General features: G+C 39.8%; 1 protein-coding gene across 3 annotated transcripts in view; it reads left to right on the forward strand.

Moving 5' to 3' along the window:
• The window catches only part of SEMA3C (semaphorin 3C), a 163,793-nt gene extending 146,198 nt beyond the window's left edge, over positions 1–17,595 (forward strand). For all 3 annotated transcript variants that reach the window (XM_044987190.1, XM_044987180.1, XM_044987197.1), the window contains 6 exons: positions 458–546; positions 3,806–3,847; positions 5,105–5,262; positions 8,651–8,718; positions 12,348–12,478; positions 14,276–17,595. In XM_044987190.1, coding sequence (XP_044843125.1) covers positions 458–546; positions 3,806–3,847; positions 5,105–5,262; positions 8,651–8,718; positions 12,348–12,478; positions 14,276–14,689 — 902 coding nt within the window. In that variant the 3' untranslated portion in view covers positions 14,690–17,595. The remainder of the gene's footprint in view (positions 1–457; positions 547–3,805; positions 3,848–5,104; positions 5,263–8,650; positions 8,719–12,347; positions 12,479–14,275) is intronic.
• Positions 17,596–19,189: the final 1,594 nt, after the last annotated feature.

Raw genomic sequence — 19,189 nt, forward strand, 5'->3', positions numbered from 1 at the left:
TCTTTGTGGCAGGGGCTGCCTCTTCCTCTGGGTTTGTATGGCACCCAGTACAGCGGGGACTTAATTCTGACTGTTACTTATGGATGCTATAAAATAATAGTACATAAATGAATGAATAAATAAATATCTGACCATGACTTAATCAAAAAACTGTGGGAGAAAAGTCTAATCCCTTTATACATCTATTGCCTGCTTGAATGACTCCCACTAGAAAGAGTTATTACAGATATTTTAAAATCAAACACAAAGTTATTGGGCTCATTACAGGAGTAACTGGATGAAGTTCTATGGTCTGTGTTCTACACAGGGGTCAGACTTAGATGATCTAATGGTCCCTCCAGGACTTTAAATCTATGAATTTATGAAAATCGTTTCCACCCTTCTCTCCATTCTGCTTTTTCCTCTAATATTTTTTCCTAGTTGGTAAGAATTCATCTGTCCTCTCTCTATGTTCCAGATCAGGGGACTGTACAGAAAGTTGTTGTCCTACCCACCAACTCTTCTGCAAGTGGAGAGCTCATTTTAGAAGAACTGGAGGTTTTTCAGGTTTGTCTTCCTCCCCCTTTCATTCCTCCAGCATGTATGTTCACACAAACACTTTGTCTAAAGGACTTTAGCAAGGGTGACTAGCACTTGATAAAAGATCAAATAAATTAGTAGAATGTCAGCTTGATGCCCTCCAACTGAAGGAAGTAGGAATAAGGTGATGTCTAGTGTAGTGTGGAGTGTAAATGGGCTTAAATCTTTTTTTCTGCATTCAAATGCCTTGTTTTACTAATGTTGTCATCCTGGCTCAAAGGATTTTGATAATCATATTTTTTAAGAGGTCATGTTATACTGACTGCCAGCAGGAGACTTTTATCATTGGCATCACATATTGAGGCAGCAGCCATTTGCAGCTGGAATCTCAGTTTTTCTTTCTCTTTTTGCTTTTTAACTTCTTTGATTATACTATACGCTTTCTGATTATGAGCCACAGATTTGAAGCAAGCTGGTGTTGTTTTTACTTTGCTCAAGTACTTTAAAGCCAGATGTCACTGGAGTCAAAAAGCTTTAGGCCTAAATCACCCTAAGCTGAAAAAAGGCATAAACAATTAATGGCAAAAACAATAAAAGAGTCTCTGTCAATCATTCTAGCTGCCTGTTGGAACAATAAGGAACTGTTCACCCTACTGGTGAAAGCTCTTTGAAATTTGCAAGTGGACTGCCATTTACCAGGTAGACTCAGGGCAAGTGATGCAGATCTAGGCTGAGCTTCTCTGTACCCAGCACAGCTCAGCCTGTTGTGCAGAGGGACTAGGCAGCCCACTTGCTATGGTGCAGCTAACTTGCTGTGTGGGCAGATGTGGAAGGGGCAAGGTCATAGCTCCATCTCCTCCAAGCCCTCTTTGGGCACACCAAGAAAGCATACCCCCTTCTCCCCTGTGAACAGAGACCCTCCCTTGTGCAAGCCATACAAGGGGCTGCCACCTCTGTACAACCTCCTCCTCTGCACACCTTCCTACATGCCTGCCCAACCCAGGTTCCCCACTTGCTTTGTACCTCAGGATGAGTTATCTGTCTTGTTATACCTTGTGTGGAAAACTGAGCCTACGTTTTCCAAAAAGTGCACATGAATAATATTTTATGGGACTTCTTTAACCAGAAATATTATTCATTCTATTTAGAGCAGGGGAAGCTAGGGCTCATGGGAAGTCTGTACCAAAACCTGGGAGAGAACCCAGGGTCATGACTCTCAGTCCCCTGCTTGGTCTTCTCATCATTACATTCTGAGCCCTCAAGATCACTCTAGCATAAGCTCAGGGCTCAAAACATATGTTGTTGTGCTGGGGCTTTATTAATGGCTCTCAAAAACAGAGGGGACATGGGTAGCATAGGCTTAGTGTAAGTAAAGGCATAGACTAAGTAAAGCATGTGGTAGTGCTGTCAAGTATTTTCTTTTTGAAAAGTAGCTCTGAGAGGGAAAGTGGAATCTGAGACCCAAAGTGGCATTTGACAGATTGCAGTGAGAAAGACGGCTGGAGCAAAGCTATTTAATCTCGTTTCCATGCAAGACACAGGAGACAGAGCCCCAGGCCAACACTGCAGACACAAACTGGGGACATTTTGATCTATTTCAGTGTTTGTAAAAATGAGACTCTGAAATAGGGTGACCAGATGTCCCAATTTTATAGGGACAGTCCTGATTTTGGGGTCTTTTTCTTGTATAGGTTCCGAATACACCCCACCCACTGTCCCGATTTTTCACATTTGCTGTCTGGTCACCCTACACTGAAAGAACTGTTCAAAGCAAGGGGGGAATAGGCACTGTAAGCTTTCCACACACTGACCTCTGCAAATTTACTACCCATTAGATATGAACTGGTAGTAATACCTAGGGGGCAGGGCTAGTGCAGTGGTTTGAGCATTGGCCTGATAAACCTAGGGTTGTGAGTTCCATCCTTCAGGGGGCCATTTAGGGCTTTGGGGCAAAAATCTGTCTGGGGATTCATCCTGCTTTGAGCAGCAAGTTGGAGTAGGTGACCTCCTGAGGTCCCTTTCAATCTTGGTATTCTATGATTAATCTGGCCATTTACCCCTTATAGCTATGTCAGTATGACTCATTTCTCACTTACTAAACTTTTACTGCTCCAGTCCTGAGCCCCAACATCTGCCAATGCACTTATCATCACCTCAGGTATTTATATGTCCCCCACTACTGTAGCATCTGAACACTCTATTATCTTTACTGTATCTGTCCTCACAGCATCTCTGTGAGGTAGGGAAGTACTATTATCCCCCATTTTACAGATGGGAAACTGAGGCCTGGAAAAACTAAGCGACTTGCCCAAGGTCAAAGAGGAATTGAACTCAGATTTCCCAGATCCCAAGTATTCAGTCCTGAAGTGTTACAACCCCCCAGCCCCAATTCTGAGCAACTTCCAGTTTCTGCAAAGCCCCTTGCTATTCCAGCCCTGGGCCTCCTCGCAGCTCTTCTGGTGTGCCACACTCTAATCCTGACATACCACAATGACATCCGTATCTTGTGATTACTATAGTAAATCCTTGATCCCCAAAATAATGATTGTCATTACTGTTGCCATCACTGACACCATTAATTTTGATGAGAATGATGGATTGTTTCATTGGTTTAACACAGTGGATGTAGTAACTCCAAAGGGTGTTCTTTAACATTCAGTTCAACACAGATAATAAATGACACTGAAAACTACATACAGTAGTGTGCAGTGTCACTGAGTGCACTGAGCAAAAACAAAAATTCAGTAACACAACACATCATTTGTAATGTTGGCATTTCTTGTTGATAATCTAAAATCATGTGTTGGACAGTAACCAAAGTGTACGCATTGTAGATACAGTGTGGAAGAAATATTAATTCTCCTTGTCCAGATCATGTGCTAATTACGTATGAGCTGTTACATGATTCCTGCATGCTGTCACCTTCCAAGAACAAAGGCTGTGCCTTCCAAAGAGAGAGAGAGAGTGATGGTTTGCAAACACATACTGTCTATCTGTAGTAGTGAGTCAGCTCTTAAGAGCAGTTCAGCCAGAAGTGTGAGAACTTGTTAATGTGTCTGAGTCAAGTCCAGAGGTTCATGCAGCCAATATATTTACTGACTCAAACTTTGTGTTTATGTCATGTTTGTTGAGTTGTGGCAAAAGATGATTAGGTGTGAATGACATCCCCTCAAGAGTCTGGAAAAGAATGGTTTATCTAGAAATGACTGTGGCTTACAAAACGTTAAAGTTTAATGTCATGCCATAATAAATAAAAGATGGCATATAAATGTGATTTGTCTTTCAGAATAATGCTCCCATAACAACAATGAAGATTTCATCTAAAAAGGTAAAGGAAAGTGGAACACTCATTTAGTGGTTATTATTTGAGAACAGAATTTAACTTAAGGTCCTAAAAAGGCTAACTAGGATGCACCATACTAAATATGGACACACAGATCTTCAGTGTAGCACCTTTGATTCCCAATTTGCACTGGCTAAGGATCTGTCCCAGCACCGTCAGGACAAAATCCACTAGTGCATTGTTCAATATTGGTTATTTTCAACTGATAAAAAAGTCCAATTAGGGAACAAAAAAATTACCATATAACCAATCACATCACAATCCATAGACTGAAGCTATTTGTCTAAATTATTCATTCATCGCTTGGGGAGTGTAGAAATGGTGGTATGGGGCCTATGATGAGGTTGTGTCTGTCAAGCTAATTCATAATGGCTATTTTGACATGAATCATTAATATGGTGATGGTGATCATAATAGTTGTGTGACTGCACAACCAAAATAAAAGGTAGCTAAAATTCTGTATTCAAACAGTTTTAAATTTACTGAATTTTGCCAAAGACTTTTCAGAAGTATTAATTAATTAATTACTATTTATGAAATTAAACTCAATGAGATTTGCCAGCATTATGAGAGAGAGGGACTCAGGCCACCACAGTTCAGGTATGCTCCTATCCAGGGTTTATTTCCACTTTAAGAAATGCTATTAAACTGGCTTTTGCTCCAGATTCTGATGGCTTCACTCACCTTGAATGATCCTTACTCCATGAGTGGTCTCATTGACTCCAGTGGCCCCATTGGCCTGGAGTAAGGTTCTATTTAAGGTAAGATTATCAGAATCTAGTCCATAGTGACCTCTAAGTTTTGTGTTTATGGAATCTATGTCCTGGATAAATCCAACTAGAAGCTTTGCACAGTATTTCTTAAGGAGACTATGCAGAGACGTTACTTAGCTCAAAGGCTTGATTCAGTAATCCTCTCTAAGGACCAAGTCCTCAAATCTGAACTATATTAACTCAGACCTGCTGCAGCAGGACAAAATAATGAGACTCAATGTCCAAAAAACCATTAGCATTCACCATAGCATTTTAAGTATTTTCTAACAGGAGACGGTAATGTTATAGGCATATTAACCTGGGAGATTTCTATTTATTTTGGCTTTGAACCCTTTAGTGGCTCACTTCTCAGTTTTTAGTTAATTCCAAAATGAATTGAAGGCTTTATGCATATGTTAACCAAGCTCCTGGGTGAAGCTGCTCCTCTAGGCTCCACATCTGAAATAAATGTTTCCATTGCCTTCAACAGCAACAGTTATATGTGAGCTCAGATGAAGGGATCACGCAGGTATCTTTGCATCGCTGCCATATCTATGGAACAGCCTGTGCTGACTGCTGCCTAGCCAGAGATCCTTACTGTGCTTGGGATGGCAATTCCTGCTCCAGGTTCTACCCAACAGGGAAGAGGTGAGGAGTCTGATGAGATTTGCAAGAAAAGTACAAATCAGGGGTTTACTTTCATATGTAGTCATGGCTCATGTAATGGGATAGCAGAAGGGGATTGGTTTTTGTTGTTGTTGTTGTTGCTGGCTTCTTAAAAATAATACTGAAATCCCTGTTGTTTTTGGCATTGCACGCTGACCAAAACTATCCGCTAAAGAGATCACTTTTTATATTAAAAACAATACATTGTGAAAGAAAGATTTTATTCTAATTTTAAAGCAGAAGGGACAAACCCTCCTCTGGCATACCATATGTGCACCAATTTTAATGGAGTTACACTGAGGTAACGCCGATGTGGGAACAGAATCAGAATCCAGTGATGCTTTTGCCTTTGTTTAAAATTGCTGTGAATGTAACTATCATGGTAATGTCTCTCATGCAGCATAATATCTGATGCATTAAATCTTTATATTCTGTGTTTCTCCTCACTGAAAAGGACTATTTATAGGGAAACAAGTTGGTCTGGAATTTTTCAGATACATTTTTCATCAAAAAACACTGATTTGTTGACATCAAAACTATTTATAGAGCTGGGTCTGTTTCGACAAATCTCTTGACTTGAAAAATATTGGAATAAAAAAGTTTGGAAATTGTCAAAGTATTCCATTTCGATATTTTTGAAACAAACCAACCCCCAAATCATTTATTCTGGTTAAAAATGTACACTCATTAGGCAAAAATAGATTTAAATGGAAAAAAGTTTAAATCAAAACATTTACAAATTATTGAAACAAAAGTTTTCGATTGACGTGAACCGATTTTTACAAATTTTTCAATTTGCAAACATTTTTGAGATTTTGACTTTTCAACACCATTCTGGATGGTAAATATTTTCAAACTGTCAAAAATATTCGCAGGACAAGAAGACTGTTTCCCACTCTGCTCTGGGAAACAGACCAATACAGGCAAATTTCATTTCCATATCATATCCACTAGATTTGGGATTTTCAACATGAGGTTCATTAAAGCAGACAAAGCAATTTTTCTTTAATTTACAACAGCAGGTCTCTAGTTCTCACTGAGCACAAACCATACTTTTTATGCAAAATAGCAATCTCGCTCCACTTCTCTGGAGAAATATTTAATAGCAGAAGGCTGTAGTGCGGTCTCATATTACTGGGGCTTCACTGCTTGTACAAATGACTACAGAATATCTAATGAACATTATGTGAAATATTATCAAACTAAACTTTTCATTACAAGTGGGGTCTTAGCCTGGCCTGTGCAGGAGCACAGTTGTAGATGCAAGGAAGAGCCCGCGAACTGTGTGCATGGTACTTCTCCCTTTGCGGGTATCTGGGGAGCTGACAGAGAGGGATGGGAAATGGGTGGAACCTTGGCTCCATCCCCCAGTGGACCAGCCAGTTGATGAGGTGCTAGCAGTCGATTATTAACAACTGGGAGCAAAAAGGGAACAGAGACAATTTCTTTGCTGGACTTCTCCTGGGTTAGGGCAGCTACTGACCACCCCTTGCACGGGATTAACTCATAAAGCACAAGTTAGTCCTGAATGAACAAAGTATATTTTATGGTGCAGGTACCTTGCATTTTTGTGTAGTAGTAGTATTTGTTTACAATTTGCAAAGTTCAGCATTTGACCTCTGGTCTTCACGACAGATTCTTTGGGACACCAAGCAAAGGCCATAGTGGGAGGATGGGGAATCGTCAGGTGCTGGCTCCAGCTCCCTGATTCTCAGCCCACCTGAAGCCAACACAACTTAAACTGTTGAGAGGTATAACAAAGTGGAAACTCAGGCCCAACATTTATAATTTCCAGCTGACCTCTTGCCATTTTCATCATGTATATCCATGTTATTTCCATTGGGTTTTATATTGCTGCTAACATGTTGTTTGTAATGTGCTTCTTATATCAGACCAAAATAAACACCAAACACAGTATGGAAAACAATCTGTTTTTCATATGCTAGGGAAATGAATTGTTTCTTTATCTAAAGAAACAGCTTGTGCTGGAGAAAACATCAGTAATTCGAGCCAAATCCCCAAGTCTAGACAGTAGTATCTTTCTACAGTCAATCTTTCTCTCGCCACCTCTCTGCCTGCTGTGTGTCATCCCACACAGCATAACCTCAAAACACCTGACTTTTTCCTTATGTCCTGAAAACACCCACAAACACATCCTCCCCAAACAAACATTGCCACTTCTTATTTCTGGATAAATAGTAAACTGTCAGGATAAGGTCTCTTGATTAGGTTAGTTAGGCTTCTGAAAGACCACAGCAAATTATGGTTTACCTAGATATTTTCCTACTCTGGTGTTCACTATTTTCTCTCTCATCTGTAGATCATTCAGGCCATGTATAGTGCTTCAGCATTTTTAATACTGAGTATTAAATGTAAAGGACGACAGTAAAATCCTAAGCCACTTAACACTTGCCTAGTTTCAGGTTTTGCTGCAAATTCTAAAGTCAGGCAGAGAGACAGAGAGACAGCCACCAAATTTTGTGTTGGGCTGAGAGGCATGAATTCATGTGGAGAAAAATAGTTATAATAGGATAAAGCATGACCACCTGATGATCCCAGAGCACTTCACAAATGTTAATGACTTAAAATTCTCCATATCCCCTTGAAGCAGAGCAATATTACTCATCCTATATGACAGATGAGGAAACCAAGACACAGAGAGATTCTGGCACACATTTCCATACTAATTGCTTAGAGCAGTACACGTAAATCCATAGTTAGGCACCAAAATAAGTAATGTGATTTTCTGAGATGCAGAGCAACCTCAACTTCGCCAATGAGAACTAATGACGGGTGTGGGTGTTCAGTACCTCTGGTAATCAGACTACTTAGGCAAGTTGGAAACACTGGCCTAAGTAACCTATCTAAATATCAAATATCAAATAGTGAGTAATTGATGAGGAGCAGTCATTGATCCTACAAGACTGCCCTGGCCTCCAAAAGGAACTGACAGAGTTTGTATGAACCCCTGTATGTGAAACCTCTGAGCTTTATGTTGCTCCACTGTACAACAGAGACTGTTGGAAGGACATACTGCTTGATAGTGAAGAATGGATGAACCAGTTTGGATACAGTACAAGCCAATTGAAACCTTTCTCAGAAACCTGAATACAATTCATCTCCTTTGAGGTTCAGAAGAGTCTGTAATTTTCATGAATAGGGTCAGTCTTAGCAGTCTGCTCTGCTCCCCTTGACTTCAGTGGGAAAACTTCCATTGATTTAAATAGTCTGGGCTTTATATGCATGCCAATTGCAAAACGTGGAATTGTTTACAGTAAGTCATGACCACTGATACTAATATATAATTTGGTGAATAGTTTTACAGTGTGGCTATTTTAGACTCATAGTTTGTACTTCCCAAATATTACAGGCGGAGTCGTAGACAAGATGTGAGACATGGAAATCCTATGACTCAGTGCCGAGGATTTAACTTGAAAGGTACTGTAATTGAAAGATGATCATACTGTTAAAGGTCACTTGAACTTTCCTTCATGTGACTCATTTTCACGTCAGCCATGTGGTTTACTGGTAAAGCAGCAAAAAAGCACAGTCATTTTCCAAACCATTTTCCTTAACATCCTTTCCTTGTATTTTACATGAAGTGGGGTCTTTGTATGATAAAACAGCATGAGATATTATAAAGTGAGAGTCTGGTAGCACTGACTTGAGTCAGCTGTAAGGAAACCGTGCACTGCTGTAGTTCCCCACACACTTCTGCCCATGTCCTTTACACCCACCTGTTTCAATCTTGCACCTGATGATTATGCTGAACTGTAAAGTCGTTTGGGGCTAGATTGTGCTTTTGGGCATAGCCCTGAGCAAGAGATGGTGTGAAAGTTGTGCCCCCTCCCCCCCATACACACACCCCAGAATAGCCCCAGGGTGCACTGTGACTTGGGCACCACTCTGAGTCACAATTCTTCCTCTTTCCCTCTTTGCACGGAGGGACGAGTACATTATTTTATCCCTTTTCATGAAGCATTTTACAACCCAATGTACACTGGACCATCTACACTGCCCAATGAGTTGAGGCAATGTAGCTAAGGCTCCTTCCACTCCCAATTCCAGGCAAGGCCAAACAGGGTGAAACCTGTAATTTAAACCCAGATCCTAAAAAGATTTCAAAGGGAGTTAGGTGCCTAAATCCCCTTGACGACCTGTGCCTTACTCCATCTTACTCCCATGCATGACTGAGTAAAGGCTGTGACAGTCTAATGCTTTATAATCCCCACACAAATTGAGATTAGGGGATCAAGATCATTTTCACCTGCAATTTTAATCCTGTTTTGAACTCTGGTCCACTTCACTCTGTGCCATCAGTAGTAGAGTTGATGTCTTTTGCTAGGATATGTCAATTTGTCAAAAACAAAACTTTTCATAGAAACATATCTAGTTTCAATGCAACCTTCATCAGGAAGGTTTCTCAGGTTAGACAGAGTAGAGGCTTAAACATGGGTCTCCTACAGCTTGAATGAGTGCTCTAGCCATTGAGCTATTGACTAATCTTAATTAGGGTGTTTCACTCTCTCTTTTCAAGAAAGTTTTGGTGAGAGTGGGGAAGAGAAGAGCTAGGGTGCACTAGGTGGCCCTTCTCCTACTTTTTCCAGTGTAATAAAAGGTAATAAAGAAACCGTAGTTTAGACTCTTTCAACATATAATTTATATTTTAAGCCATGTTATGGCAAACTAATACACTGAGAAGAAAAAAACATCGGACAACCACCAAAAAGACAAAAGAGCTGATGTGAGTAAAATGTATTAGCAAATTTATAAGACAATTATGAAACTGAGGCATAAAGCATGCCATGTTTCATGCCTCAACATGCTTTAACATGTGAGGCTTTAAAATTTTTCAGCACAGAGCTACATTTACATACAGCATTGAGCATCAATAGGTTTGTATGGCCACTCTACATATAGATATTCTATATATTCTGTAAAGACTTTTAGCATTAACAAATTATTGTTAGCTCTTAGGGCTGTTATGAAAAAGCATTTGTTTTCTTTCTCTGTCTTTCAAAGCGCACATAACAAGTAAAAATAATATGCAATAGATAAAAGTTTAGTGAAAGGATGAACGCATTTAGATACTACAATGCTATAGAAAACTAAACTACTAAGCTATCTAAAATCTGTAGAAAACGTACACAGATCGACTCTCATTCAGTATGATGTATGTTCCTGTATGACTCAATCCTAAAGTACATCTATAAAACTCACTTTGACCCCAGTCCTGCAGTAAGCTCCATGCAGGCACAAGGGCCTACTGATTGCCAGATTAGGACCTTTGAATGCCAAGTACTTCAGGATCGCTTCCACAACATTTACAATATTATTACTGTTGTTATGTGTTGAATCCAAAGTGTGGTAGGCACTTTACAGAACAAATAGAAAGCAAAGGTTCTTTGCTTAGAATCCAATTTTAGAAGTGTCTCTATGACTGAGGGTAAGAAATAAGAGATGTGGGATAGAATGAGGAAAGACAGGGTGACAGCCATATGATGATGCAATTATTTGATTTAGGCATCTATATCTAGGTGGTTCAATTTACAGTATTTATTTTTAACCATTACTGTTTACTCAAAGATAGAACTTACATTTCATGTAATGTTAGAAAAATTAAGCCTCGGCCAATATTATTATTTGAGCAAACTAATAAAAAACTAAACTCTTGATGATACTTTGAGCAGGGGGTTGAACTAGATGACCTCCTGAGGTCCCTTCCAACCCTGAGATTCTATGATTCTATGATTCTATGTTGGTAACAGACAATCGCTCATCTATAAAGAGTGTGAAGTAGAACAATAAGTCTAGGTGATGATATAAACTCAACATATGCCCAAGTATTGCTAGAGTGCTATAAATCAATTGAAAGCCTTTCCAAGGAGAAGACTGGCATCATCTCCTTCTGTCTCCTGGTCTCATTCTCTGTCTGATCTATGTTTTTCATTGGACTTTAGGTTTAGAGCTAAGTCCTGTCCTATCTATATAAGTAGCTGCACCAAGTGGTGGGGGTGGAGTGACACTACATGATGGCTACAGGTGACTGAAGAGCATCTTAATGCTGCTTTGAAAAAGAAGCTGTTTCTGGCCATTTTTAGCCCCCACCTCACCTCAAAATGCACATTCAGGGAACAGCTACAGGCCTACCCACATCCTTGGAGTAGCAGGCTGTATCTTTTTTGATGCTGGGGCATTGACAGGCATGTTAAATAGCTCACCCTTCTTTAAACTCATAGACTTTAAGGTCAGAAGGGACCATTATGATCATCTAGTCTGACCTCCTGCACATTGCAGGCTGCAGAACCTCACCCATCCACTCCTGTAATAGACCCCTAGCCTCTGGGTGAGTTACTGAAGTCCTCCAATCATGTTTTAAAGACTTCAAGTTACAGAGAATCCGCTATTTAAACTAGTTTAAACCTGTAAGTGACTGTGACATGCTACAGAGGCGGGCGAAAACCCCCAGAGTCTCAGCCAATCTGACCCAGGGGAAAATTCCTTCCCGACTCCAAACATGGTGATCAATTGCACCCTGAGCATGTGGGCAAGACCTGCCAGGCAGATACCTGGGAAAGAATTCTCTGTAGTAACTCAGAACCCCCCCATCTAGTGTCCCGTCTCCAGATGTTGGGGATTTTTGCTACTGGCAGTCGCTGATGGGCCACAGAGAGCACTAGGATGATGCCCTGGCCTGCTGCTGCCTGAGACCACCGGGTAGAAGAAGTTCCCTTTGCCCTTTTATTATTCCTAGGCTGCACCAGGCAGGATTTGACCCACAAACAGGTGCCCTAATTTCTCAGAACAGTCTGTGCCCAGGGCTGAAATATTTGCAGTTTGATTTGGCCTGAAGTTTCTCCAAACTTAATTCCTTTTCTTTTATAGATTTTTGCCCTGAATTACAGATTCCTGGACGTCTTCAGTCTAGTGAGTCTGAGACGGGGTGTGACTCAGCTAGGTTAAGGAGCCTTGGTTGCCAGTTTTGCTGACATGTAAATGTTTGCTTTCCAAGTCAGAATCAGGCATCGGTAGTACAATAGTCTTATCTGCCCCGTCTTGCTTCCTAGCGTACAGAAATGCAGCAGAAGTCATTCAGTACGGAGTGAAAAACAACACCACCTTTCTTGAGTGCACCCCTAAATCTCCCCAGGCGTCCATTAAATGGCTCTTACAGAAAGACAATGACCGAAGGAAAGAGGTGAGTAATGCAGCTCAGCAGCACAGATCAATCTGGGCCGGGGCGGGGGGGGGCGGGGGTGCATTCAATCAGGGGGCTCAGACAGTCTGGTTATGATGAAGCAGGTTAGGAAAGCTGCATGAACATATTTTAGTGTTTTGGCATGAGGAGTGACAGCTCTCATTATAAATTATAGCTGAGATTTTCAAAGGAGCTTAAGAGAGTTAGGCACTTCACTCCAGTTGACTTTTAATGGGAATTGGGCACCTAATTCCCTTAGAAAATTCCAGGCTACACCTATATTCAAAACACTAACTAGAAAATCTTTCCTCTACAACAAGGTGATTGTAATGGGAATATTTGCTCAGTCAGCACATGCTGTTGATCTGAGGAAACAGGCATAAAAGAAACAAGATGTGTAAAATCAAGGAGCTAGTTCTGATTACAGCAGCACCTTCATGCAATGGAGAAGATAAAAGAGAGAGTGAGGGGAAATGGGGCAGGTTTCCTTAGCAAGAAATTAGCCTGAGCTAAAAACACTTAAGGCTACAAGCATTTTCCCCACTGCGGTGTAATCACATTTTCCATTACAGCACGCTCCAAGGCTCTCAAGTTTCAGTACTCTAACATACAATATAATGCTTTCCTTGAGTGATACAAAAAGGAAACATCATTTCCATTTCAAATCTGAGGCAGATATTCTTTGGAGGAAAAAAAAAAGGAACTTCTATTCTAAGAGTAAGACGGTAACATGGTGCATGTGACAGAATATAAATAATGGAAAGTGTTACACTCACTCATGTCAAGCCACCCTGTGAAATGAGAGAGAGAGGACTAATAAGGCGTTTATTGAGTAAAACATGCTGTTTCTCAGGTATTCTCAGAGAAGGCTCAAACCTTGTGCTAGCAACGTAGATTCAATTCTTTATTCCTTACTCAAGAAAAACATACATTGTAGCTGAGTCCTCTTTTGTCTTTCTGTTTTGTAACTGTGTCGGAATAACACATGCTGGAATTAGTAATGGATGAACCATGAAAGGATCAGAGGGTTGTTTCTTTTCAGCTAAGCTGAATCTCTCTGAATTCTAAAACCCCTTTTCTTGAGGAACTGGGCTGGAAATTTCAGGAGAATAGACTTACTCAAAATAGATTTCTGCAAAGCCTCATGCCATGTGAGTTGCCGCAACATAGAAATATTTAATAAGAACACCATCATTGACTGTCATAGGCATGAAACAAAAACTAAATAGTGTGCTGTGTAAATTTCTTCCAAACTGTGCAACACTGAATACAGAATGACATCCTTCCCTCAGACACTTTTACATCATTGTATGGAATCTACACCAGATATATAATTCTTTATAGAATTGCCCTCTGGTGCCAATACCCAATTAAAGCATTTACCCAAAAGCCACCCAGTGTCCAGTGAGACATCAACCACCAGTCTTACAGACTCCATCTTCCTTTCAGCAGATGTTAGCAGAACACTCCGATGTTAGCGGGAAGACTCCCCAGGTCTGTAATGCTGGCAAAGAAAAGTCTCTCTACCCCTAGGGGTCTACTCTCTTTGGAGATGGTTGAAAATCCTGCCTTGTGGTGGCTCCTCTCAAGGGCCTAGGTTGGTCTCTGTGGTTTGATCATCTCAAATTTTAATAGTAACTGTTGAAAATCACAATAAAGATAAAATTCAGAAAATCTCTCCACAGAACAAGCTTCCCATATGTGAAAAGAGTCATCAGAAGATATTACATGTGCCTTGTATAATTAATTGGCCCATCACACTGTATAAGAAGTTTATTTTTCCTTTCGTCCTTGTAGGTCAAACTTAATGAAAGGATCATATTGACTGAGCAAGGACTCTTGATTCGCTCTGTCCAGGATACTGACAGAGGACTCTACCATTGCATCGCGACAGAGAACAGCTTCAAGCAAACCATAGCAAAGATCAACTTCAAAGTGTTAGATTCAGATATGGTGGCCTTCATGACTGACAAGTGGTCCCCCTGGACCTGGGCCAGCTCTGTACGAGCACTGCAGTTCCACCCAAAGGATTTCATTGGAGCTTTCAGCCATTCAGAAATGCAGATGATTAACCAATACTGCAAAGACAGTAGACAGCAAGGACAGCGCGGAGAAGAATCCCAGAAGATGAGAGGGGACTATGGCAAGTTAAAGGCCCTGATTAATAGCAGGAAAAGTAGGAACAGAAGGAATCAATTACCAGGATCTTAATTTTTTCATTTGGAGCCTCAGATGTGTTTCTTCTCCCTAAAGGGGGCTCTTGTTTGTCTGTTGAGAGCATATTAAAATAAAAATTAGTAAAGCATGCCTGAGAAACATTCTTCTCCCAGTAAAATGCAGAGTAACTTAATTAGAGAAAATATAAAACCAGCATTTTCTTTGTGAGATGCTCACTGGCACTGCATAGGTCCCTATTGTAGCAGCAAAACTGAATATTTCCCTTAACCCATTTGATATCCTGCTATTTACTTACAGTTGAAGAGAAAGAAAGAAAGAAAATCAGTGCATTAATTTGCAGTTTTGGAATTGAGCAGAACAGAAGGGGAGAGAGATAATTTGGGTTAAGATGGCTGTTCAAATGAGGGTGATGCCCAGGGGTTTCTTGCACTGCATTTAAGTCTATGAGTTTCTAATTGTTTACGGTTCAATGTTGGGTTTACAATTTTCATTCACAGTACAAGTCATGTGAATGCATGAAGATAAGAAGCTGGCAAAAGTAAAGTACAGTAGAAGTGGATAGTACAGGGAAAAAAACTGAAGGTCAAATTAAAGTAAAAGTACAACAAAAAAGAGAAAAAATGGTTTTATACCTCAGGAAACACAGATTATTGTTCATTATATGAGCTATAATACATTCTGAGACATAATTGGCCCTAAAACACTTCATAGCTTTGTAAGCAACATGATTATAGGTAACATTTTCAAAAGTATCTAAGTCACTTAGGTGCTTTTCAAAAAGGTTACCTTCCTGTGAGCAGAATGTAGATATACGGTACAACATTTCCTCAAATACTAGAACCACAGATTTCTTTTATAATGTCCCAAATGATAAAGGTTAGAGCTGGTTGAAAGATGTGGAGAAAAAAATCATGAAAATTTTTGAAAGTTTCAAAAGCAGTATCTTTTCAAAGTTTTCCAGGAGAGCTGACTAAAAAATGTTCAGAAAACTGCTTTCCAAAATTATTTGATTTAAAAAATGTCCAGTTTTTAATTTTTTTCCTTTCTTTCATCCTTTTCTCCTTTTTTATTAACCCACGTGCTATTTGTTGCTGAAAAGGGGGAAACAAGGGTACGGTTTAGAAAGGGGCAAAAAAGAAAACTGAAAAAATATTTTTTGTCCAAAAAAAAAGAGGAACTTTTCAAAACAAAATTTTTGGTGACATTTTCATTTTCAAAAGCCATTTTTCAGCAAAAACCTTTTTTGTTAAAAAAAAAAATCTTCACCAGCTCGTGATTTGTAACATGCCAAATAGAACTGGCTGAAAACTTGGTGAATGTCTTTCTGTCCATCCATCCAGTTTGGTACAAAAATGTCACCATTTTCCAACCATCTGTAGTGCAAAATATCAGGGGCAAATCCTGCTAGCCTTACATATGTGAGAAGTTTCCTGGAGTCCACTAAGATTATTCACTACACTCAGTTATTAGCAACAGATAGCACCACAGAATATCACATGTAATGCAATGACATTTTACGACTGTCTGCAGCAAAATAAGCTAATTAAAGTTATTATATATTCAACCAAAATAACATTATTTTATGATGAACTAAGGAAAAATAACTTCTAAACCCAGAGGCGGTTTTAAAAAAAAATGCCAGCAGTTCTAATAAAATCATGCCTTCAAAGGAAGTATCTATATCCGGCGGTTCTCAACCTGTGGGCCAGGACCCCAAAGTGGGTTGCGACCCTGTTTTAATGGGGTCACCAGGGCTAGAATTAGACTTGCTGCGGCCCGGAGCCAAAGCCAAAGCCTGAGCCACATCACCCAGGGCTGAAGCCGAAGCCTGAAGGCTTCAGCCATGGGTGGCAGGGCTCAGGTTACAGCTCCCCCCTCCCCCGCCCCCGGGGCTGAAGCCCCTGGACTTTGGCTTCGCTCCCCACAACCTGGGATGCTGGGCTTTGGCCCCCTCCTCTCGGGGCAGCGGGACTCAGGCAGGCTCAGGCTTCAGTCTCTCCTCCTGGGGTCATGTAGTAATTTTTGTTGTCAGAAGGAGGTCGCAGTGCAATGAAGTTTGAGAACCCCTTATTCTATCCATTGTTCTTTTAACTTTATTTTTAAACAGTGGAAGCTTTTGGGGCATGATGCTTATCCCACTTCCGTTGGTGTATATCGGGAGTAAGTCTACTGAAGTGAGTAGAATTACTCAAGATTTACACTAGTGTGATGAAGAGTCTGTCACAATTGCATTATTCTGGTTTCAAACTGATGCATTGGCAGTCAGGCGTGTTACCATTTTGCCGTTCAGTGATGGAACAGCTGGGAAATATGCCTTGATTCAGCAGATCACGGAAGCACAGGCTTATGTCCCATTGTCATCAGTGGGACCACTCATAATTAACTGCAAGTTTAACACAGGCTGAATTGCTTTGCTTAAAGGGGGATGGGATGGCTCATGTGCTTAAATCTGAGCCTGTATTTAAGTGCTTTGCTGAATCAAGGCCTAAATGCATATTAGTGAACTATATACACTGGTGTATAGTGGCCTGAACCAATGCCCATGGGAACCAATGGGAAGATTCCCACTGATTTAATTGAGCTTTGGATCAGGTCTCAAGAGCTGGCAGGGTAGATTCAACAAAGATTAAATTAAAATGAGTAAATGAAACAGTTTTTGCCAGGTGTCTTGCAGTGGAGAAAATATTCATTTGGTAGGATGGGAGACTTTCTGAAGGTTCAATCCTTAAGTTACAAACCAAAAAGTTGTTTTGGGCTCCACAAAACAAAACTACCTCCTAGACTGACATTAGTTCATATACTCTGTATGCTGCACTTGGTCTTACAATGTTATCCAGGAGATTCACTGCACAGTTAATATAACATTAATGTCTGTTGTGAGGCTCGTAATTGATTCCAGATGAAATATGGCATTTAATAAGCATTTAAGGGTACGATTTATTCTTATTCAGTGATATTTTAATAGGCCCCCATCAGGCCTCAAAAATGATAGTTACATTGTTTATAACTGAATATTGGCAATATGGGATTCAGTTAAAACAATCAGCGTAGCTCTGAGTTTCATATGATTATAAAATAATATTTTTAAAGCTGCTTCACATACAGTTCTTATGGTATGACTGTTTAAGGGATTACACTTAAACTAACATTTTTCTGCTGCATGAAAACTTGTGTATACATAACAAACTTCTGTCAATGTGTAGCCAGTCCAGCCTCCCATGCTTTAGCAGGTCTCCTCTGTGTATAATGTAGGTAAGGACCAGATTCTCAGCAGGTGTAAATAGGTGTAATTTCCTTGATGTCCATAAAACTACAGGGATTTATACCTGCTGAGGATCTGGCCCTAAATGTACAGGCTAGACTTACTACAAGTTTTTTCTTTTTAAAGTAGACCCCGGTCCCCATTTGTATGTAACATGGTCATTTAAGATTGTAATATTGTTTGTGCTATTTAATAACTTCCTATTTTGAGGATTACTGAATAATGTATATAATTTTATTCCCTTTTTTTAAAGAAACACCTTCTAGATAGAACTTTGCCAAATGTAAAGATAAGTTCTCTGTCAAGAACTCCGTAAGTACTTTTTTTGCTGTTTTTATTTTGTGTAGTTTGTAAAGTTTGCTGAAATTCTGATTTAACAATGTGTTCTTTGAATCCTCAGTACTGTACATAAACATGTTTCATTCAGAAAACCCTCTTTTTAAGAAGTGTAGGTATGTGTATAGTTCCTAGCATGATGAAACTGTCATTACAGTGAATATTCATTATATCCTGTGAAAGAAAGAACAAAATGTAGTTTAACACAGTGCTATTTAATTGGAATTATTATTTGCCTGACAAAATAAAGTGTGTTGAAACCACTTCAGGATTTGTTTTGCTTTTCCCTTTGTAGATCTTTGCTAACAACCAAAAACTTTTTTACTTATCATAAGAACAGCTGTCCCATACATCTTTGCAACAAAACCATGCAAAACATGCTGCTTTCAAGATTTGTAATAAGTCTTTTTTGCCCTCCCTTGCTCACACCTAGTTTAGTATTATTGGTTTCTTAGAAAAGTCTGGAACTTATCTAAGAGCGAGATTGAATCTCTAGGAATGAGCACCATAAAGGATCTGTGTACCCCAGCATGATCGGGCTGAAATGTTTCATTGACCATGATTTGGCAGCAAATTGCTTTTTGACAGAAAATATAATTTAGCAGGTAATTTCTGTGTTAAAATTTTCCAATTTTCCAATTTTTTAACAAAAAGGATTTAGAAAGGAGGGGATATGGGGGAGTTAGTTTTCCCCCTCAGTTTTTGTTTCGTTGAAAAAACTGAAAACATTCAGTGGAAATTTTCAAATGAAACATTCTTGTTTGGAATTTTTGCATCAATTATATAACATTTTTCAAGCAGCTCTAAATGAGAGACACAAGGACAGAATGACAACTCAGAGTCACAATTCCTTCAAATCTCCTGCCCTGTCACTGGGTGAAGTAATTTGCCCCTCCCCTGTACCACACAACTTTCTTCTCCATGGCACGACGTGC

This window comes from Mauremys mutica, chromosome 1 (assembly GCF_020497125.1).
Source record: "Mauremys mutica isolate MM-2020 ecotype Southern chromosome 1, ASM2049712v1, whole genome shotgun sequence".
NCBI classification, from domain to species: domain Eukaryota; kingdom Metazoa; phylum Chordata; order Testudines; family Geoemydidae; genus Mauremys; species Mauremys mutica.